The 23,460-nt window shown below is 34.2% G+C and overlaps 3 protein-coding genes and 1 long non-coding RNA gene across 7 annotated transcripts; 1 reads left to right on the top strand and 3 right to left on the bottom strand.

Moving 5' to 3' along the window:
* The first annotated feature begins 2,519 nt into the window (after nucleotides 1-2,519).
* LOC113760968 (chloroplastic import inner membrane translocase subunit HP30-2-like) lies at nucleotides 2,520-6,795 on the top strand. Of its 4 annotated transcripts, none has more exons than XR_003467114.1 (7): nucleotides 2,520-3,073; nucleotides 3,752-3,867; nucleotides 5,014-5,140; nucleotides 5,528-5,676; nucleotides 5,778-5,840; nucleotides 5,930-6,021; nucleotides 6,454-6,794. XR_003467114.1 is itself a non-coding variant. In XM_027303741.1 (7 exons), the coding sequence occupies exons 1-6, from the start codon at nucleotides 2,759-2,761 to the stop codon at nucleotides 5,967-5,969; spliced, it is 810 nt and encodes a 269-aa protein (XP_027159542.1). In that variant the 5' UTR covers nucleotides 2,520-2,758; the 3' UTR covers nucleotides 5,970-5,979; nucleotides 6,454-6,795. The 4 variants fall into 4 exon arrangements, 3 of the variants coding, with proteins under 3 accessions (XP_027159542.1, XP_027159543.1, XP_027159541.1); XM_027303741.1 differs by having other exon boundaries at nucleotides 5,930-5,979; nucleotides 6,454-6,795; XM_027303742.1 differs by lacking the exon at nucleotides 6,454-6,794 and adding an exon at nucleotides 6,199-6,352 and having other exon boundaries at nucleotides 5,930-5,979.
* A 990-nt stretch (nucleotides 6,796-7,785) lies between these two features.
* On the bottom strand, nucleotides 7,786-8,328 carry LOC113763405 (protein RESPONSE TO LOW SULFUR 3-like). The gene has a single exon (XM_027307209.1). It carries the CDS (start codon nucleotides 8,170-8,172, stop codon nucleotides 7,813-7,815), a length of 360 nt encoding a protein of 119 aa, XP_027163010.1. The 5' UTR covers nucleotides 8,173-8,328; the 3' UTR covers nucleotides 7,786-7,812.
* A 2,938-nt stretch (nucleotides 8,329-11,266) lies between these two features.
* LOC113761904 lies at nucleotides 11,267-11,884 on the bottom strand. Its single transcript, XM_027305080.1, has one exon. It carries the CDS (start codon nucleotides 11,882-11,884, stop codon nucleotides 11,267-11,269), a length of 618 nt encoding a protein of 205 aa, XP_027160881.1.
* Nucleotides 11,885-11,916: 32 nt separating this feature from the next.
* On the bottom strand, nucleotides 11,917-13,240 carry LOC113763406. Its single transcript, XR_003467338.1, has 2 exons — nucleotides 13,143-13,240; nucleotides 11,917-11,959 (listed from the first exon to the last, which is right to left on the bottom strand). It is a non-coding gene; the product is annotated as an uncharacterized LOC113763406 (long non-coding RNA).
* Between the last annotated feature and the right edge of the window lie 10,220 nt (nucleotides 13,241-23,460).

Raw genomic sequence — 23,460 nt, 5'->3', positions numbered from 1 at the left:
TAGAAAAAGTAAACAAAATAAAAGTATGACAAAAAGAAATAAGTAATTGACACTTTCAAATTTTAACACAATCACAAGGCAAATAATTCAACTGTTGGTCTTAAAAATATTGAGTAGAAATTTCAGATTTAAACTGAAATTTGTTAGTACAATTATATAATTCGAGTTATGACCCATTAATTAGATGACCTTATTATACAACTCAATAAATAAATTATTACCAAAAGAAAAATGTCACAAATATTGAATAGGTTCAAATGGTGAAATCATATAAATATATACATGGATTTCAAACAAAATTATTAGTTTAAAACCCGTATATATATATCTATTGAATAGCATGTGAATAACTACGATTAGCATGTTTAGATGAAATTTAATAGAGATAAATTACATGTTATTCATACTGTTCAGGTAAAATCAAATAGATATATACGTGAGCTTATAGAAAAAAAGCTATTTGTATACATGATCAATGAGGGATGAAAAAATTCATTTTAAAAAATATGAGGGATGGAAAAATTCATTTTTTGAAATGTGAGGAACGAAGCAACTCATTTTGTAAAATGTTAGGGACGAAAAAATTTATTTTGTGAAATGTGAGGGACTATGAATCAGATTATGTAAAAATTTGATTTGACAATTTTATCCTTAAAAAATGATCACATGCAAGTCACGTGGTGGATTCCGGCAAAAACTAGTCGGAAACCTAGGTAGAGACCAAATTTGGTCAATGTGAATTTGTAAGGGACGTAAAATTATACTTTTAAAAGTGATGGACGAAAAAAGTCATCTTGTAAAATGTGAGGGACGTTTTGAACGATTTTTCCTTTATTATACTCTTAATGTAAGACCTTGTTTGGAAAGCAATTTTTTGTGAAAATTACTATATTTTTTTTAATACATGTTTCAATCTCCTTTTTATTTCACATATATCAAATCGTTACAAAATTTTTTTTTACAAAAAAAAAATAAAAAAAATACAATCCAAACATGACCTGAAGCTTTTTTCACGTTAGTGTTTTTAAATACGTGATGCATAATTTGTATTCAACAAATATGATTGTGTAAAAGGTACTTTCGATTACTTCTTAATCCATGTAAAGATTTATTGCGTGGAGTAAACACACTTAGACATGCATATTGATTCCTTATTCATCTTTTCTTTGTTATTATTAATATTATTTGTTTTTAAATTAGAGAGAGATTGAATTAAAGAAGCAGAGAGGAGAAGGAAAATTGAATCAAGACCTCTAATTTTGGAAGCTTGTCTTTATTTTAGTTGATACTGTAAGATAATTAATTGCATGTAGCATTTTATCATTTACATTATATAGAGTTGTAACGAACACTTTAGTATTGATAGAGAAATATTTCTCTGTTTTATCCTTAAAAAAAATGTTGCATTTAATATAGTATTAATACTTTTTCTTTACTTCTTTTCTCAAGGGTAAGTGGGAGACTCTAAATTTGGAATCTTTCATCCAACCCATTGCTAGTCCGAATCACTCCACCCATCGTTTCTCCCAATTAACATAGTATTCTCCTTCATTCAATTGAAAGCGTCATACTTTCTATTTTAAAATTTCAAAATATTTGTCCAATTGAAAAAGTCAAAGCACATTTTAGTATATATTTTCAATATAACCCCTCATTCTAATTATATGCATATTACCATTCAAATTCAAAATTTGAATTCATGGAGATAAAATTGAAAAGAAAAATACAAAACATCACAATCAAACAAATATTCTTAAAAAGTTGGATTTTAAAATAAGAATAAATAATTGCATTTGGATTGAGCTATTTTTCAAAAAGTAATTTTTCAATACATATAAAAATAATTCAAAAAATACCTTATCCATACAATATATAAAAAATAACTCACAAATATATATAAAAATTTTAAAATTATATATTTTTTATAATATCTTCCACCTATCACCGCCATCCATTCCATTCCTCTTCCTTTCTCCTCCTCCTCATCTTCCTTCTCCCTCTCCTTCATCCTCCCTTTCCCTTCCCCACCACCCCTTGTCTTTCCTTTTTCCTCTCTCTCGTTGCAATCTGGTCGAGGCCAGATCGGGTGGGAGGAGAAGAGAGAGGGTGGGGTGTGGTAGGAAGTAGAAAAAGGAAGAGATTGTGAGTGGCAGTGTTAATTTTTAAAAAGTATTTTAAAATTTTAAAATTTTAAAAGATACTCTAAAATATATTTCAAAAATCCCTTTAAAAACATCACAAAAAATATATATAATAAAAATTTTTCATATATATTGTTACAGTAAAATATTTTAAAAACAGTTAATTCAAACGAACGTAAATAGGAGGAAATAGTAGTATATTAAACGCAGCCCCTGCAAAATTAAAAAGCTGTCGTCAACCTTGAGTGAAACATGTAAAAAAAATTTTTGAAGGGTCTGGAGGGAAATATGAAACAACTGCGGGGTTCCGTTGGAATCATGAAAAATTTGTCTAGAAAGCCTGCCCGTGGGAGTTTTTGTCCCATCGTAAAAGCTGCAGGCGAGAGCAAGTAGGTTAGACAGATAAGGGGTTTTCGACTAGTTTTTTAGGCTTTGAACTATTTAGGAGGAGTGGAGGAAAACGGTACTATCCATCCGCTCCTGGGCTGGGCACCCCTTTCTCCTCCCCTTTTGAACGTCGCAAGCACCCGGCACAGCGAGATTACAAGAACAGAGAGAGAAGTTGTAGAAAACTTAAGCAATTGCTTGCATCAACCGGATCAATTATTATTTATTTTATGGGTGAGGGAAAACAGGGTGTGATTGTGGTTGAAATGTCTAATATGACAGCAAAGGGGTTAGTAGGGGGTAACCCCATAGAACAATTGCAGGCCAAGTTTAAGGATCTGGAAGCTCGCTTCAAAACTTGGCTCTCCAAGCAGACTTTGCCTGTGGAAGCTGCCGTCGTCACCGCCACAGGCGCCACCCAGGGCGCTGCTCTCGGAGCATTAATGGGTACCCTCACCAATGACATCTCTTCCTCAATTCCAAACCCTCCACCGGGGGCCCCCAATCTCAATCCTCAGGCCATGGCCTCCTTCAAGCAAGCCCAGGTACAGTTTCCAAGTTTTCTGATTTTACTGTTTTCCCACTGATTCTTTTGGATTCATTATTGCTGGCTCTGTACAAGTCGGTTTTTTATTTGTGGGGAGTTCATTTTTTTGCTGATGAAACTCTCTTTTTTTTAATCTCCCCCCCTCTCTCCAACCTCTTCTTCTGTTTTGAAGTTGCGTGCTAATGGAAATCAAAGTTTTGTACCTGTGATTGCTTATCAGGAGAAATCATTTCCACATGTGTCTCTAATTATGCTGTTTAAAATGTTGATTGTTCAATCAATAGGAGTTTGCTTTTTTTTTTTTGACGAGTAAGCTGGTTTTGCGTTGGACTAAATGAAGATAGTGGAAAAAAGATGGTATTCTTTCAATGACTTTCTGAAGGAACGAAAGCTGCATATTTGGAATTCATATATCCTATAAGCATAATTGGCCTGTAGTAGTAACTGGTGCTTGCTCTGATTCATTCAAAAATCCTCGTGGAATGGCTTCTAGGAGCCAAATCAATTATAGGTGTTTTCCAGCTTAGGCAACTGAAAGTATGTTGGCATAGGTTTGCAAGTTCAAAATCCCAAACCCAGGAAAAGCAAGTGATTAAAGATAGAATTTTTGAAGTATTGAAAATGCCTGAAACATCTGTTTATGGGTCGCACACCTAACTCTGGGGTTTGCTCACAGGCTCTTTCAGGTGGTCCATTGATACAAGCCCGCAACTTTGCTGTAATGACAGGGGTTAATGCTGGCATTTCCTGTGTCATGAAAAGATTGAGAGGGAAGGAAGATGTTGAGTCCAGGTAATTTCCAGTAACTATAATTATTGAAAGGATCCTTGGAACTTCATCCAAGCTAGAGGGGCTCATAACTTATCGTGCTTAACTCAGGCTTTATGTCTTATAACTTTATGCCTGTGAGAAACATGATAAAGGAGCAATAGAAATCGATTCGGTTAAAATGGGAAACAGACAATTCTACATTATGATGTATCTACTTGTTATTTCTACTCGTGATATCTGCTGCTAGAGCACCAATCTTTTTCCCCCTTTTCTTTTGCTTCTGACTTCTGAATGCATGCATGTTTGCTATGTTAACTCTGTGTCTGAGATTCGGTCTATGCTGCAATCAGGCATGGATGCGTCCCGTAGTGTACCAGAATGATTAGGTTTATCCCTTTATTGAATTTGGCGTCATAAGTGGAATTATTTGGGCGTAAAATATGGCTTTTGGTGGAAAATTAATTGGATGAAAGTAGTGCAGTTGGTAGAGCAATCAGTTGCGCCTGTTGGTAACTTTGCTCTGTTCTATCCATCTTTACAAGATTACTCTCGATGATAATCTATTTGGATTCCATAAACCTGGTGAATTGTTACTCCATTAGTTATTACAAAACAATGATGGATTGCTTAAAAAGATTGGGCTTTTTTGTCATCAAAGGAGAGCCAGCTCTTCTCATGCTTTCCGTGTCTCTTTTACTCTTTTTTCTTTTTTGGACATTATCTGTGCATAAGTATGTGTTGTGTCAGAATTCAAGCACCCAGTCAATTCACTAATATGTGCATTAACAATATAGTGCCAGTTGATGACTTTTATGTCCTCTAGTAAAACCTTTTTGGGCATGGGAGACCATTTAGGAGATTCTTGATGACATTTGTCCTATTTTAATACATTGCTGTGAAGAAATCAGAATTGTCTGACTTCTACCCCTCTCCTGCCTTGTTCCTGGTATGTTAAGCTGATTAGTGGAATAGATTGGGACATGATCACATGATCATGGAAGACCCTTATGCTCTGGGGAAACTTCCACCTGGACTTGAAATCCCTTTTGATTGACACCATTCTGTTACCATGCTATCCACCTTTCCCTGTTTTTATCCTCCTCATTTTCCTTGGTAGCAGATTTCCCTTCCATGATATGTTGAATGATATTATTTTTTATGTTGCAGTATGGTGGCTGCTTTCGGATCTGGTGCCATGTTCTCGTTAGTAAGTGGAATGGGTGGGACGAATCAAGCAGCCAATGCCGTTACATCAGGTCTCTTTTTTGCGCTTATCCAAGGTGGACTCTTCAAGGTAAAATAATATAGAAGATCAAGTAATTTGCTCCTTTGAACATGCTGCTGTACAACTTCATTCAAGATCAATTTATAGAACATCCACTTTGGGTGTTGAGACCTCTAAATTATGAGTTAAAGGATATTAATGTTTTAGCTTATAAGTTCAGGGTTTTCTCTTCCTATTAATACCTAATAAGACCTTACTAATTTTGGAGTACTGTTCCTACTCTTGTAGGGCTTCGATATTTCTGAAGTGATATTTAGTCTTTTGGAGTGCTTACTGAGCAATCCTATCTTTTATCTTTCTCACACTTCCTTTTTTTTGGCCCTTTGGGCATGGAGTTAATGTGAATCACTTTCAGTGACCTTAAGAATGATTTTTACCTCTCACCTGTTCATACAGCTAGGACAAAAGTTTTCAGCTCCACCAGCTGAAGATGTGTGCTATGTCAAGACGAGGTCCATGTTGTCAAACCTTGGTTTGCAAAACTATGAGAAGAATTTCAAGAAAGGGTTGTTAAATGACAGCACTTTGCCATTGCTCACTGATAGGCAAGTACTGATATGCATGCTTTCATGATGGTAAATCTTTTTTTCTGAACTTGAGCTGATGTTTTTCGTTTTTTAGTTTTAATTCGCCATTGTTTCTTTAGTGCTCTTAGGGATGTTCGAATTCCCCCTGGACCAAGGCTTCTGATTCTCGATCACATACACAGGTTTTTACCATGGTCTATTCAAAGAGAGTAAGCCTGTACTGTGCAAACTCCACTGCATGAAAAATCTGAGTTAATTTCCTTATATGTAGGGATCCAGAGATAAGAGAGAAGCGAGCGAGCTGGAAATGAAGCTGGTCTGGTGAGATAAATGCTCAGCGAAACATGCATCCTTTGATTCACTGTTAGTCCCACCTTTATTTATTTATATGTAAAAGAGAGAATGGTGGTTTTGGCCTAGTGCTATCTCAAATTATCACTGTTCCTGAACTAAAATTAGCTGATAAATACTTTTGGATGGCTAGATAAGTTTCAAGTTTAAAATTGTGATTGTGGTGATATGCTTTTTTGATGCCTCAAGGGTTTTGATTTGATTCCATTCTGGGTCTCTAACAACGATGATGATAAATGGGATCCCGGGAATCAGTTGAAGATCATGGTTCGGCATCCCCCCCCCCCCCCATAGGGTTTGAAATTTGTAGATTGCTATCAATTACTAATGAAAGTAAACGGCGAGACCTATGAATTCTGAACTAAAAGTTGTGCGTACTTTTCCTTTTTAAGTAGAACTATACCTTTTACCATTTCATTGTGCGTTTCTCGTTTGGAATTCCAGATCTAATGTTGGACGTAACAGAAAATGTCGGGCAGACCATCTTTCAGTAAAATAGGTGGGATGCGTTCGGCCGGTCCAGAACGGTTAGCTCGATTTGGTTGGCATCTAGATGATTTTTTTGACTCTCTGTCTCTCTCCCTCTCCATGTGCGGACGCTCTATTTTTGTTTCTTTTTTTTGTTCCCTTGCGAATTAGGATCATATATAGGTTTTTTTTGTTCCCCTTCGAATATTGCTGAACGGAGGAGTTGTTTCGAGCCTTTTGACATTTGATTTTTTTTTTTTCGATCATAACGATAACATTTGTATAATTTACTCTACTTTAATTTAATGCATTTAATGCGAAGGAGGGAGAGCCGATGGGATGAGATTTTTCCGCAATTAAGTGGCCAGAGGAAGTCACGGTTAAGTGACAGCCACACTTAATTAAGTGGGAAATCCCGTCAGGAGTTGTTTCGAGTTCTTTGACCTTTGATTGGATGTGAAGTTTTACGCGACAATGACTCGACTCGTATTATAGCATCTTACTTGTGGGTGTGGGTAAGCGTGTGGAGTACGCATGGAGAAAGAGGATGATGTTGTTAGTTTTAGACTTTTTTGGATCCGGTCCTGGAACCCCGCGGCAAAAGCTGGTAAGCTGTGGAGGTGGATGAAAATGTCAAAGAGAAGAGCTACCGGTGGAGGTGGAAAAAAGTGGTGCCCTTGAAGGACCGGAACCTATCAACTCTACATTTACAAGATAAATATGGAAATCATCCACTGAGACCTTAGAAGGACAGGAGACTCACATAACACCAAACTCCAGGTTGTACAAAATCCCCATGCGAGCGTGCGTGAGTGACATCTTTGCTACATTAATATATGGTGATAAATAAATATGTTCTTGCTTGCTTGCTGCCCCTTGTAGTATTTAAGAAAAATATAATTTGGTACAAAAAGTAAATAATACTGCAGCTGATATTAGTGCCGGTGTTTGCAATCGTGCCCGTCCCATCCTTCATTTTAAGCTTTCAACACCCCAGGAGAGGAGAGGGGGTTGCGTCCATTCATCACAACGTAAAACACTAGGAGTACATGGCAGACATAACCAAAAACAGCAACACATCAAACCAAGCCAGCCCATCTCCAATTCATGGATCCAAAAGAACACACCTTAATCAACAAAAAAGCATCCAAATCACATGCCCTGCAGCCGAACAAGTAGGCGGCGATCCACTATAAAAACTACTCACATTTCATATGCTACAACATTCACATTCACTAATTAACACTGCTAGTAAATCCTGTCGCAAACGCAAAGAGGATGGGGAAATAAATTTTTTTTTTTTTTTAAAAAAAACCCCCCCAACACAAAACAAGGTTATAGTACTTGAGGAGTTGGGGGTACAGGGACAGCCCCCTGGAGAAGCTTCTGGGCCGCAGAAAGCTGATCCATCAAAGCCATCATGCTGGCTCTGTAGGAGCGCGCCTGGCCCACAGCCTCCGCCTCCAGTTCACCCAGTTGGGAGCAGAGCCGCTCCTCCGCCTCCTCCGCCACCCTCAGCCTTTCCCACGTTCTCTGCAATTCCTCCCTCATCCTTTTCTCCCTTTCCATGGCTTTCTGGAGTTCTTTCTCCAACTCCTCATTTCTCTTCTTCAAAATCTCCCCGTCCTCCCGCTCTACAACGTGTTCAGGCTGCTTTGTGCGGGCGAAGGCCGGCACCACCATGGTTGGAGCCATTTTTGTCTAATCTCAAGAAGACAAACAAATTGAAGAAAGAAAAGAGAGAGTGCTTCCAAACTATGCTAGTAATTAGTAAGTATTTGCCAAGAGAAACAAGGGGGAACTTGTTTGATTATTTGCCAACGTTTGCTCTTAATTTCTTGACAACCCAGAAGGCGTTGCAATATTTATAGGCCTGGACCCTGGACCCTGGAATATGGGGGAACGAGGTGTCTAGGTTCAATGTATCTGTCTCCCCACGGTCGTTCCTCGGATTATTTTTTGTTTCTACCGTGCCAGGCTTGGCTCGCATATTTTGTTTCACTCCTAAATTATTATCTTATTTCGGAAATAAAATTTTTTTTTTTGGGGCACGTCATTTCCGAAAAGTTTCAAAGCATGGAAGATTGATTAAATCCTAAAACTTGTTATCAGCCTCAACAATATAATACTCCCGTCGTCCCATTGAAGTGTGTACTTTTTATTTTGAAAAGTCAAATCATTTTTAATTTTTTTTTAATATAATTTTTCTTTCTATTCATATGTATGTTACTATTTAAATTTAAATTTTAAATTTAGGGAATGAAATTAAAAAAAAGTATAAATATTATAATCAAAACATTATTTTTTAAAAAGATTAGATTTTTAAAATATGACTAAATAAATGAGATGGAGGAGTAGCTTACTGTAGGTGAGTTTGGCAGGTGAGTTTTTTGAAAGTTTATCTAAAACTTTATTGTAATTTACTGTAAAAGTTTTTAAAAAATTTTGTGAAGTGTGTTTTTTTTTAATATTTTGAAGTGTATAGTTTAAAAACTTTGAAATATTTTTTGAGGTTATTATAGTTAAAATTTTTAAAAAACTTGTAAAAAACAAACTCTGCAAAACCAAACAAGCCAATATGACTCTCGACATCGCCTAACAAAGAGTGAGAGGAATTTACACGATTTCCTTGGAGTGGGCCCCAAATTAACATAATTTCGTGTAATATTTGTCAACTGTGTGTTCGCCTTTGTCAACTGCGCCTTACTTTGTCCATGACGTCATCGCATACCTAAAGGTTTTGTGAGTTCATTTGCCCATGGTTTGTGGGCGGCTTTTATTATGGGAGAATTTCAGTAGGGAGGTTTCTTACTATTTCACTTAGTTCTCTTGATGTTTTAAAAATTACACTTACCTCCCTTGATTTGACATTTTGGTAACCAAACTTGAAAATAGAGTAAAAAGTTTAATGAATACCCTAAAATGCTCTTATCTTACAAAGTTCAATTTGTTCTTCTAAACAAAAAGAGTATCAAGTTTTCATGCTAATATTTGTTATTTAATAATGAACTATAATAATAAATCTTTTGCTATAATGGGGTATTTTCATAGTGTTTTACTGGGAATATAAATTATTTTTAAGATAGAGAGTGCTATTTTGTTTCTTTTAAAGTTTATGGACTTCTTTTTAAATGAAAATTCATGGACTAGTTTAATGATGGAACTATCATAATTTGGTAGTAATTTTGGGGCATTTATTTTTAATCAATGTTGACTTACCCTTGATTTTGATACCAAAAAAAGAGAGCTACCAAAAAAATTGGAGAATATTAAAAGTCATAAAAAAAATATTACTAGTTTAATGTAATTTGAATAGATATTAGGGACAACATTGATAATTCTTCTATACTTCTAATGAAATATAAGAAAAATGAATAAGAAGGAAAATGGTAAAAAAAATATAAAATCCTCAATATTAAGGTTAGTATTGCATAAACATGGCAACAAAAGAGTTTTATTAAAAATATTAAAGTTAGTATTGTTATTTTAAATGGACAAGGGAGGTACATGTAATTTTTGAAACCTTAGAGAAGCCAAGTAAAATTATTAAAAACCTCAGGGGAGGTTTCTAAAATTATCCCTTTTATTATTGTGTCAATAACAAGAAGGGATATATTTCTCACCTATATACTCTATTTTATATCCTTTCTTTATAAGATGATGATTTATGGTCGGTCATTTAAAAAATTGCTGCCCCATAATCTAAGGAGCTCATATGATAGAGACCACTAAATTGAAATAAGAACTTAGCGGTAATCCTTTCTATTTTTTTTCCACATCATTTGCATACACTTACGTCTATCATAAAAGGCTTACTTGGCAAAGATCCTCCTAATCAACTAATGCTACTCTTTCCATATCACCCGTTTATTATTATTATTATAAAATTAATAAAATAAACTACTAAAATAGGGATGCTCTAAAATTTGGATTCTTGTTGAATATTTAAATCAAATTAACTGGCTTTGCCGTGTTCTCTGAGTGCCCATGCCCGAAGATTATGGATTCTCGTTGAATTTTATTTGGGTTATAATTTGATTCTTTTATATTAAGGGTACGTTTGGTTCTACAGAATTATAATTGAATTAGAATTGGAATTCTATGAATTGGAATTCCAAATCATTTCAATTCTTTCGTTTGGGAAATGCATAGAATTGATACGGAATTTATTTGAAATTCCAAATTCTTTGTTTGTATGAGAGAAGAATTCATTAGGAATTAGAATTGTTTCCAACTAATATTTCCTTACATAAAAAATTTCTTTTTTTTACTATATAATAATTTTTTAACATTTAGCTAATTGTTACTAAAGCTTTAAGGAAAAAATCAATTAGTACCTTTAATAATTTATTTTTTCTTGCATTTAACTAATTGTTAATAAAGCTTTAAAAGAAAAAAAAATTAGTTCCTTTTTTGCAAAAATAAAAAAAATTCTTTTTTTAAAAAAATTAAATTAAATTAAATAAAAAATAAATGTATATTCTAACTTAAAAAGTAGTTAATATTTATCGAGTTAAAACCTTGATACTTTTTTAAAGTTAAGAACTTTAAATTTTAGAAAATCAAAAGCCTACTCTATGATATGAATTGGGAGGAAAGTCATAACTTGTGCCTATTATAAATATTTGAGTTTTGTATCTTACAAGAAATTTCAATACATGAATACGCAAACAAAGTGTTTTTAGCCAAAAAAAAAAGAGAAAGAAAAGCACAGTTATACATTGCTACTATTTTTCAATAAATGGCCATTCTAATATTAAATTAAGTTCGAATAAATTCCTATCAAATTTCAACTTCCATGATGGCCTTGTCTAATTTGATAGTCAATAAACATTGCTCGTGCTAAAGCATTCCTAAATTGTGTCCACTCGCTAGTTGGTTGTACTGTTCGAATTCGATTCTCGTTAACAGCATTTACACCACCATCATTATTTGGACCATCATCTTCCATTCCATTCTCCTCATCTTCATCTTCCATTTCATCTTCATCATCAACCTCATGTTGTACTCTTCGCATCTCAGCATCAACTTCATCCAAGTAAGGGTCATTTGGTTGTTCTACTCGAATAAGATTATGAAGGATGACACATGCATTAATTATCATGACATGAGTCTTAACATCACAAAAAGATGCATCTCTCAAAATGGCCCACCGCTTCTTGAACAAACCAAATGTCCTTTCAATCACATTTCGAGCAATTGAATGTCGAAGGTTGAATAACTCTTTAAAATTTTGAGGCTTGCTCCCACTAGCAGACCACTCGCTAAGATGATATCTAACTCCCCTATATGGAGCTAAGAAACCGGAGCTATTTGCATAACCCGCATCAACAAGAAAGTCCAAGTAAGGCTCCTTTACTATATGTTTCTCATGCCACCAAACTACTAATGTGGCTACTGTTACCATATAATTTGCAACTACCACTTTTCTCTTTTTTGTTTTTTGCTCGTCTCCTTCCTTATCCATGTCAATATCCAAATTCTGCAATTCAAAATCACGACAACAATAAGAAAAGGTAAGTCAAAAGACCAAATTTTAAAAAGTGAGTGTGTTAAATTCTACATAGTCAATTGAAGCTAAAATGATAGCTAATGAAACCTCTGACATAATAATCAGCAATAATATTTTTGCCTTTCCCGAAATATTACATTTACAGCTTGTGAATACAACTATTGACAGAAACAAATATATTGGCTTATACACCTTTAATACTTTAGAGATCGCTTAGGAATTAGCTACAATTTTGTAATTCATTAGTTTGTGCAAGTTGTTGGTAAACATAATTATTAGCTTCTGTGATTCATTGCTATGATCAGGTTAGTGTTTCAATTTGGTACTGCCCATTTTGCCTTGAAAAACAAGCTTGGGAAACTATTACACTCAATTCTGTGAGTTACAGAACAAAAGATTAATTATCTTCCCCTTGAAACTCCTCTATATATGTGTGTGTGTGTGTGTGATAAAGATAGCTATTTACAATTTCCTAACTAGCAATGAATTGCAGGGAAGGCCCAACTGTTACACCACATAAGCTTTAAAATATGCGTAACAATTGATTATATACAGAAACATACACCAAAGAACTGCAGGACAACTGTAGTATAGAACTAAAAATTCGCTCTGTCAAGGTAAATTTGTGGTTCCACAATGCAAAAGCTTCTAATATATCTCAAAAAACCATTTTAAGGAAGACATACGAGATTACCCCTTTCATCTTCATCACCAATATGATTTTAAACTAACATTATATATTCCAACAAGCTAAAACTTGGACTCGATTTAACTAATTGAACTCAAACCCAAAATAAGAAAAAGGAAACAAACGATCAACTTGTGTTTTTTTTTTTAATTCTTATTAACAGCATAAATCTAGAAGCCAAAAATACTAGAGCAAAATATCAGAAAATACCAAAAAAAAAAAATGCTGTTTGATTGGCAAAAATTTAGACAAATTTACCTTCACAAAACAAAACAAACCATTGCAATGTATCCAATGAAAAAAAAGCTATGTAATAAAACCCATAACCAATGATTATTAATCATAATTTTCTTTTTTTTTTGAAGCAAAAAAATAATTATGTGCTAGAAAGATGCTGGAAAGATTAAGAGATTATTCTGATAGTAGATTATTTTGATGCTGGAAAAATTAAGAAACAACTCTTACCAACTTGGCTTGTAATTTCCCTAATATGATGGGTGTTTAGCGCGAACCACCGGTACCCTATTCGAGGTTGCCATGTGTTAGTACATCTTTAGGCTCAAAGTTCCGCACAAGCCATTTCGATTTGGGACAATAGTAGCGGCAAAATCTCAGAGACCAAAAGGTGCTCCTCTGCTGTGTTGCGTTCGCATTATCCTTCCTGGGTGTCCCACAAGCCCTAAATGTGTCTGAAATTTGGGGTGGACAGTGGCGAGAGTGGCGAAGAATGGAGGAAGTGGCCAGAGAAATGGAAGGCAGGGGGGAAACGGTGGTGGGAAAGGTAAGATATTAGGATTGCAGGTGGCAGTGATGGTGGAGAGCAGAGCCCTAGCGGCTGAGGAAAATGGTGAGTTAGACAGGAAGAAAGAGGTGCCAATATCCTTTGACCCGATTTTAATTTTTGACCCATACTAGATCCGCGTGTGGACCCGTTTAGTTGTGGAATTGGAATTGGAATTCTTTGGTCTAGCCAAAGAATTGGAACCATGGAATTCGATCGATTTGGAATTGTAATTCGATTCTAATTCTACAGGAAAGATAGTACCCAAACACAAGAATTGGAATTGGAGCTCCAATTCCAATTCTACACTCCAATTCTATGGGGAACCAAACGTACCCTAAGGGTTGATCACGAATCGCCCTTGATTTCTCTCCGTTGGAATTAGTTTGTCAGACTATTCCTTTTAATCCACAATTGCTGTGGCGTCAGTATTAAACAAAAAAAAAAGGGAGGGGGCATAGATAATATCTTTCTAACCCAAACAAGAAAGAAAATATTATAGACGTTGAACCTTGACTCCGACCAAATTATTGTAGACTACTGCAGTATGTATGCTCTATACTTGAAAGCATTTGCGTGTGTTTCCGTTACTCGGAACTTTCAACGCAGTCGAAATGGTTATAGGCTTCCAATGAAAATCATTTCGGGTGCTCATCCACCCACATCGAAAGATTGTGGGGTAGTTACCCTGGGTTTAAGGTGCTCGACTGCACCTTCAATTATTAATTGGTTGGATGGTATTGGTTTGTGGGTTTCACCTTAAATTGTGCTTTGCACCAAGATTTCGATTACCTCTGAGTATTTATAATCTAACTGTTTTTGTGTGATTTCGACTTGTTGGAACAACCAAAAATATTTGGTGAGGTTGTGCTCGGGGGGGGGGGTCTGGTCATCCATCCCACATCGAAAGATTGTGGGGTAGTTACCCTGAATTTAAGGTCCTCGGCCGCACATCCAATTACCAATTGGTGTGTTTTGCACCAGGATTTTGATTACCTCTGAGTGTTTCTAATCTAGCTGTTCTTGTGTGATTTTGGGAAAAAAAAAAAGAAGAAAATCATTTCGGGTGCTTTTTGCGGATTGACGGTCAATATCGGGTGGTTAGAGCCCAACCCACCAATTTGATAGTACGTATTTCTACTTCCCAATTTTAATTTTAAATAAATGATTAGGCGAGAGTATTTCAAAGATAAGGAGGATGAATTATGCTTAAAGCTTCATTACTAAGTTGATGAGCTTTGGATCGGAGGTTTACCAAGTAGTTTAATTAACTTATTATCTATTGATATTAGTCTGTTCTTTCTTTCTCTTTTTTTCTTTTATATATATATATATAAATCTGCACAGAAATCACATATGCAGGATATCAAGTATCTAAAGAATTAACATAAAATTGGTACTAATTTCCCCTGCTTGACCTTCCCGTCTCTCGTCTGAAATGGAAATACCCCAAGTCGTGTACTTCCAGAGCCGGAGAGGCGATTGTAAGGAATCCTGCGTGACGCGTGGAATTTACTTTCAATCACTCGTACGTAGGAGTTGAAGAAAGATGGAATTAGAGGCCGACGGTGGTAATCTAATCTCAAAGCATTTCTTGACCTTACGACGAGAAGAAGAGTCGTTTGACTTTTGCTCCAGTGCGGTGGCGACGCGGACAGTGGCGCGACCAGTTGCCGGGTATTATGGCTTTGAATGGATTGCTAATTTTTTTTTAAAAAAATTTTCACTTGGATAATAAACACATTTTCTAATATATCATTTTATGTTTTTAATTAACTTTTTATCTTATATATATCACATCATGTCACAAAAAATATTACAATAATTATTTTAAATAATTATTTAAAATAATACTCTATCCATAGTAGTTAAAGTAGTATTATTAAATTAGTATTATCCCTACGCACACACACCTGATCAATGATACACAGTACTGTATATTATTAAAGTAGTATTATTTACAGAATAAGGCGGTGGAGGGGAAATTACGTCTAATCTAAGGAAACATATCGTCCAATCCCATCTGGGGTTCGCATCAGCCTAAATTTAGAAAAACCAACTAGTTAGTTAGTTAGTCAGTTAGGCGTTAAAATATCTTGAAGAGAATATTCGAATTAAATTCCTCGCATTTACGTGCCCATGTCATTTTCAACTCCTCCTGCACTGTTATGACATCAGAAATTATTGCGGATAGCTGTGTTTGGATTGAAAAATTGCTGCGTTCTTTGCACACGTATTTTTCAATCACCTATTTTTTCTTACATATACCAAATCGCTATAATAATTTTTTTTATAAAAAATTCAGAAAAATGCAATCCAAACAAAGCAAGCAACCCAAAAAATAATACTCCATCCGTCCCATTTTGATAGTCCTTTTTTTTTTTCATTTGGGACCCAAATTATAGTACACTTTTCAATTGAAAAATGTAATTATTTTTTATTTTCTCTAAAAATATCATTATTCAATATATGTTGTTATCAGTATAAACTACCTTATTTAATATATATTGTTAACTAATCCCATAAATTTAATGTGAAATAATGTAAAATGAAAATTGATTATTTCTTGACCATCAATTCAAGTTCCCATAAACTATCAATTTAAGTTTCCATGAATAATTAATATAAAGTTGTACTCTATTTAATGTAAGGGTATTTTAAAAAAAATAGTAACATAAATTTATTTTTTTAATAAAGTTAACTACTTTGTCTTAAAATGTGTGAAAGAAAAATTAGAACTGTCAAAATGGGACGCGGAGAGTAATAAAGGTTCAAGTCTACTCAGTCCTGGGAGGACTTATTACTCCCTTTGTTCCAATTTTTGATAGTTCTAATTTTTTCACATAATTTAAGAAAAAATAGTTGAATTTATTGAAAAAATAAATTTAGATTGTTATTTTTCTAAAATACCCTCACATTAAATAGAGTATAACTTTATATTAATTATTCAAGAAAACTTAAATTGATGGTTTGTGGAAGTTTGAATTGATGGTAAAAAAAGAATCAATTCTCATTTTACATTATTTCACATTTTCAACAAAAAAAAGTTTAGCCGCCTAATATTTCATGAACTTGATCACAAAGAGCCGTATTGATCATGAACCCTATCATTCAATTTTCAACTTCTGCCAATACTCCGTTTCATCAGCCTAGTACTCCGTCAAGAGTATTCCATTTCATTTTCAATTTTCGCCAATAGTGCACCATGATTGTTTCTATTGAAATTATCTAAAAGTTTGAGCTGCCTAATACTCCCATTCATAATCAAAAGTTTCAGCCGCTTAATACTCCATTTGATTTTCAATCATCCGCCAATAGTGGATTCATGTTCTTCCCACCAAAATTGTCTTCAAATTTTACACTGAACTTTATAAATATGGCAACTAATCAAGCTTAAGTAAAGGCAATGAAAAATGGATAATTCATCCAAAATTAGTGCCATCGATTTGAATATTTTGCCAGAGAACATCTCCTCAACTTTGCAAAAAAAATACTTTCATTAATTTAAATCATCTTTCGGAAGATGATAATTTTCTTGGCAATTTCTCAACCATTGATACTCCTATTGATTCATTTTCACCACAATATACTTTCATTGATACTTCCATCTATTTGAATCAAATTTCTGAAGATGCTAACTCTTTTGGAAGTTACATTGCAATGTTAGAAAACACACGTCAGCCAATGAAAAAGAAAAATCTCACTACTGCCATGAAGAGAGCCATTTACGAAATGCTACTCAAAGAATGCAAAAAATAGAAAGTTACCAAAGGGGGCGATTTCAAGAGTTGCAAAATGTTTCGATATTTCTACAAAATCAGTTTCTCGAATATGGCATGAAGGAAAGTGTGCTACTACTACATATGTTCATCTACCAAATTTATCTCAAAAACTTGTGAAGAGGGTTGGTCGTAAGAAAATTCAAGTCAATTTGAAAGATATAAAAGACATCCCTTTTCGTCGTCGAACAAATATAAGATTTTCAGCAAAAGCTTTGGATGTATCAAAATCAAGCTTACATAGAAGAATCAAAGAAGGATCGATTCGACCCCACTCAAATCTAATAAAACCATATCCTTATACTATATAAGAATGAGTTTAGAGTAAAGATGTTCTTTGGATTTCAACCGTAAGGGTAGGGCTATTTTGGAAATGTAAAAGTAATTGAAGTGCAATTGGAGTATTGAATACAAGTCATTATAGCTAATTTAGTTTTGTTGTAATTACTTAGATGTCATTTTAGACATTTAAAGCTAGGGGTGACAGATATCCGATTGAACACTAGGTATAACTAAATTCAGCTTGTGTTTTAGTGAAATTACATAAAAGCCCTTCTAATCATTTAATTGTATTAACATCTAAGTTATTTGCAAACTTATGATATATAGATATTAAGACACAATTAATGCCAATTAGTAGAGAAGTTTGCTTTCTTGGCCGTTACCCCCATCTGTTCAAATTCATTTCATTTACTTACAACTTTTTTCCACCACAATCATGTAGCCTATTAAATTCGGATGTTGCTACATTAGCTACTCCTCTTCCCCATTTTGCAACATCTTTCTCAATAGGTTTATTTTTTTTAGCCAATCTACTTTTTGCTTGTAAGAAATCTCAATAGGTATATTTTCTTTAACCAATCTACTTTTTGGTTGTAAAAAATCTATAATCTTGATGGTTGTATGTGCGATAATTTTTTAGTATTTTAATTCAATTGTCCATGTTAGATAGGCATGATAGGGAGGAGATCACATTTGTTAATTATTATTTGTGGTTTAAAGTAAGTTTATCATCATAAATTTTTCCATATGCAGATTGCATCTACTTTTGTTGTTTTAACTATTAGTTATGATAATTTTCAAATTGTTTGCTATTTTATTGATGATTCCATTTAGGCAAATTTTTCACTTCATTTGATTTACCAATAGGTTTAGCTATCTACTTAGAACTATTTGGCTGCAAATCTAAAGTATGTACTTCATTACTTTTAATTGTTTTCTTGAATTGAGTGGTCTAAGATGTTTTAGTACTTTATTTGATGTGGTTATTCCTCTAAATTAGCATGTTAGTTATTGTATATCTTTGCAACTAGATCAAAAACTGATATTTAGTGATTGTAATCCCTATCAAGAAGGAGATGCTTTACTATATGTTCTAAATTATACAATAAATCATAATTGATTGATTGGTGAATGTGGAGGTCTCATGATGATATGTTCTTGGAATCAATATAAATTCAAGAATTTGGCTTGCAAGAACCGAAATTCCACTAGCAATAATTTTCTTCAAATATGCTAATTGTTCAAATCTCACTTATATGACAAGATAATGTGATGGACTGCCCTTATATTACGATCAAATTCAAACTAAATAACAGATTTTAATATACATAAAGTGCATGAGCAGATATAAGTAAGTCTTTTATTTTATTAGGTTAGGTGCAAAGTAGTTGATCATATCTTATAATTCTGTTTCATTGCATATTAGTATATTTTTTAACTCAATATGTAACTTATGATTTTTCTGTTTAATATCATATATTAAAATTGTCATACTTCAATTCTTATACTACAAAATACCAAATAATAATTATTAATCATCTTTAATTATAGGCACTAAACTCCCGCGCGTCGTGCGGGCTTTTCCCCCTAGTTTGTCTAATGACAATAAGAAAGCAAGGTTGGAGTTCTGCTTGTCAATGATTAGTGAAGGTACACTTGCATCTAAATTTTCCTTTGATAATATGCATGATGGTATCCATATTGATGAGAAATGGTTTTACATGTCCAAGACATCACAAAGATACTATCTTCACCCGTTGGGACAAGAGCCTTATCGTACTTGCAAAAGTAAAAGATTTGTTCCAAAACTCATGTTTTTAGCAGCCGTTGCTTGTCCGAGATATGATATCACCCTCAATAAGCAATTCAATGGGAAAATTGGGATTTGGCCATTTGTGTTCAAGGAACCAGCCAAGCAAAATAGCAAGAATCGCAGTGCAGGGACTTTGGAGACAAAGCCAATTTTGTCAATTACAAAAACTGTTATTCGATCATGTTTTATCGAAAAATTATTGCCTGCGATTAGAGAAAAATGGTCATGTTCTAGCTCTAAGATGATATTCATTCAACAAGATAATGCAAAGCCACATTTAGATATTAATGATGTCGGGTTCGTTAAAGCTGCAAAAATAGATTGATTCGACATCCGTTTGTGTTGTCAACCCGCAAATAGTCCCGATATGAATGTCTTGCATCTTGGTTTCTTTAGAGCAATTGATTCACTTTAACACCAAGAGGCTCTATCCACAATTGATAAATTTGTTTCTGCTGTGGAGAAAGCTTTTGATACGTTCCCAAATGAAGATTCAAATAAAGTGTTTTTGACACTACAATTATGCATGGTTGAAGTAATGAAAATTTGTGGTGAAAATAACTATAAAATTTCACATATAAACAAATAAAAGTTGACTAGAAATGGGCAATTGCCGGATTGTATTAAGTGTGAGTCGCAAGTTATCAATGAGGCAAAAATAGCTCTTTCTAATATGGATTAGAACGAAATTCTTTAAAGAAAGTTGTAATTTGGTCTTGAGTTCTAAATGAGGCAAACATTTCTCTTCTATGCTTTTTGCATGTTTTTTATGTTTAGAAGTTTGAGTACTTGTTAACAATGGAGTAAAATCTGCATGTTTACACGGTTTTCTGTTTTGGCGTACTTGTTAAGAAGCTTGGCCTTGAGTAAGTCCTTTGCACTTGAGTAGAATGGAGCGAAATACTTGCATGTTAATAAAGGGCCAATTGACCAGTGATCATGAACCTTATCATGAACAGTCGTATTGATCATGAACCTTATCATTTGTGATCACTTAATTGCTGATCATGAACCTTATCATGCAAAGCCATTTTGACCAGTGAAACTCCACAAAATGGAAGAGTACCACTTTCGCTTTGAAGTAACAGCTAGCATGGATGTAAATGTAGAAACAGCCATTCTTGCACATTTCAATCTTAAGGTTTTCTTTTCGCCGTTGATCATGAGCTTGTGGTCATTTTCTTTCCTCTTGTCTTCATGTTTTGAACGAAAAAAAAGGACCAGTACTGATTTAGACCCAAAAAAAGACATAAATTTCCCTCTTTACCTTTTGCTTACAGTTCACAAAAAATAAAAACTAAAGAAATTTAGATAAAAATATTCTCAACATTTGAGAAACATGTTCACGTTCTTGAGAAGTAGATACATAACCATCTTCTTTTGGTAGAGTATTTAAATCGAGTAATGGTCTCACCATGTTTTAACTTGGGTTGAAAATATTCTTGCACTTGAGAAAGAGTAGCTTCATGCTCTTCAGTTGTAGGAGTAAAATTATTTTCTTGTGATGGAGCATTTATGTCAATTTATGGCCTCACCGATTTCAACTTGGGCAAAACAATTATCTGCATTTCAAAGATGACTTGTTCACGTTCTTGATTCGTTGAGATGAAATCAAATTCTTTTGTTGGAGTTTCATTAGAAAAATTGTGAAAATATGGATGATTTATTAAATTTTCACTCATGGTTTGTGGACAATGATGACATAGTTTGTTTCCCTCTTGATATAAATAAGGTTGAAAGAATAACAAAGTTGGCTTTTCATATATCAATGTGTTTTGAAAAATCTAAATATATTAAATGAGGTAAGTTATATTTAATAATAATCTGTTAAATGAGGTAAGTTTATAGTAACAACAACTTACATTGAATAAGGGTATTTTAGAAAAATTAAAAGATAACTACATTCTTTAATTAAAAAGTAAATTACAATTTGGGACAGACGAAAAAGAAAAATAGGATTATCAAAGAATATTTGGGACGGAGAGAGTATTTACTTAGTGGTTTACACATGCTGAAAGAGCACGTTAAGAAATTCTTTGATACTCAAACTGTGTAAGACAAGGTTGAGATTTTCGAAGAGGACAAGATCGGCCTTGAGAAGGTCAATTTCCCTGCAAAACAAAAGAGAGTAAGCTATTAAGCTTTCCTTCGTTCTGACTCCGCTGCTTAAATTAGCAAATGTAGGAGTTCGGTAATAAATAAGTGATTAGCTGGGAGAATATGTTGTTATCTGGAATTAGCAATGGAAGAGGGTATTTATACTAAGAAAAGCAGGGGAGTCAAGGGACTTAAAACCTCTGTCATGAGGTAGGGTGCAGCCATAGATTAATTAGAGAGTCTATCAACACAGAGTGTTTAAAGGATGTCAGAGGTCACATCAATCACTCCATTTCTCCCACGTGCGTGTCACATGGGACCTTTCCAAACTCACAAGTTTATCTCGTTGATAAATAAAAAGTGAGCAACCACCAACTTTTGGTTCGGTAGCCACCACCAAGTCCTTAAGGTTTGGTGGGGTGGGAAACAAGGTTTGAACGTTGCCTCCTATCAATTGTCAAATTATGTGGTTCTTTAAAAAATTCAGATGAGTGTGTAGTGCACTCGTCTAGTTTGATGGTGATTCAGTCTCCGTCCATCCCTTCATTTGTCTAGTTAGCCCTCCCTTTAGAATAGATTAAAGTGAGAGTAAGAGTAGGTGTAGAGTAGACTATTATCAACTGTCGAAAAAAACAGAGAAATAAAAAGTGAGCATTGCAAGGTTATCATCTAATCTCTAAGTCTTAACTGCCCAAGATATACCATAGTATCCGTATATTGCAAAGTTATCATCCTATCTTCCAAGTTTTTTTTTTTTTATTTTCTCGTTTGGGTCAGTAGGATGGCCTAAACCGGTTGACTATCTAGCTACCATTCTATTATGGGACGCACCATACTATCTGCTGCCAAAGGTGCTTTTACTGAGTCAGGTTGGTCTGGTAGCATAGTGAGACCTATTTGAAGATTTGGACTTGATTTAGCCAGTGCATGTGTTTGCTTTGCTTGCTTAACAACTGATGCATCAAGGTGTGGCATCCAAATGCATTCGAGGCAGCAACGATTGCAGAAGCAACTGTACTTGAAGGTTATGTGTATTTTGCTAATGGTGTAACTCTGTTTACACATGGTGTAACTTATTTTTAATAACGTGTAACTCTAGAACAAATTTTTGTGGGTCCCATATATGTTGTTAAAAATGATATACAAAATGAAATCTGAACCTTACAATTTTTTTTGCCAAATCTTGGGCATGAACGACCAGGAACAGTTATCGTTCATGCCCCTCTTCCCATCCGAATGCACAGCTATTCATCTCTTGCCAGAAATGGTGGATCATACACGCCAAGTTGCAATGAGATTTCCCTACAAGTCCTTCCTCATATTCTTTGATGGCCCTTTTTTTTTTTCCAAAAAATGGCTAATTTCATCCTCATTTTTTTTTGTGGGTACCGATTTAGTCCGTAACTTTTATTTTTAGTCATTTGATACATGAACTTATTTTGAAGTTCCAATTAATGACCTGCATGATGGTAACATTGCCTAAAATCGATTTGACTCATAATTGACTAATTAAATGGGGGTATTATGCGAACGTCACTCACGGGATTGTAATATAACAAGTAAATTGTGTAAAAAAAATTACTAAATAAAAGTTTTTAATTGTGTAAAAAAATCACTGAAAAACTTTTTTAAAAGTTTAATCTTGTAGTTTTTTACACAATTTACTTGATTTATCACACATCTATGAGTAATATTTCTAAAATACCTCTACTTACTTAGTAACTTAAGAGTCAAATCGATTTTAGGTAGTGGCACTGCCACAGAGATCATTAATCGAAACTGCAAAATTAGTTCACATATCAAATTGATTGGGAAGAAAAGTTAGGGATTAGATCAACACCGGTGAAAAAGTTCAGGGACAAAATTGGATATTTTCCCTTTTTTTGGAACATTTTAAGTTAATTGGAGCCATATATGTGTAAAGATTAAAAGAAATGTCCGAGCCCATTGGAATATCGAATGAAAGGATCTTGGAAGTGTGTTTTTTTGGGCGGGGTTGGGGTTTGAGAGCTCTTGATGAATTTGCTTGAA

The sequence above is a fragment of the Coffea eugenioides genome, chromosome 2 (assembly GCF_003713205.1).
Source record: "Coffea eugenioides isolate CCC68of chromosome 2, Ceug_1.0, whole genome shotgun sequence".
Classification (NCBI taxonomy): Eukaryota; Viridiplantae; Streptophyta; class Magnoliopsida; order Gentianales; family Rubiaceae; genus Coffea; species Coffea eugenioides.
Note: the sequence above shows the minus strand (reverse complement) of the source record. Positions and strands in the feature narration are given on the sequence as shown.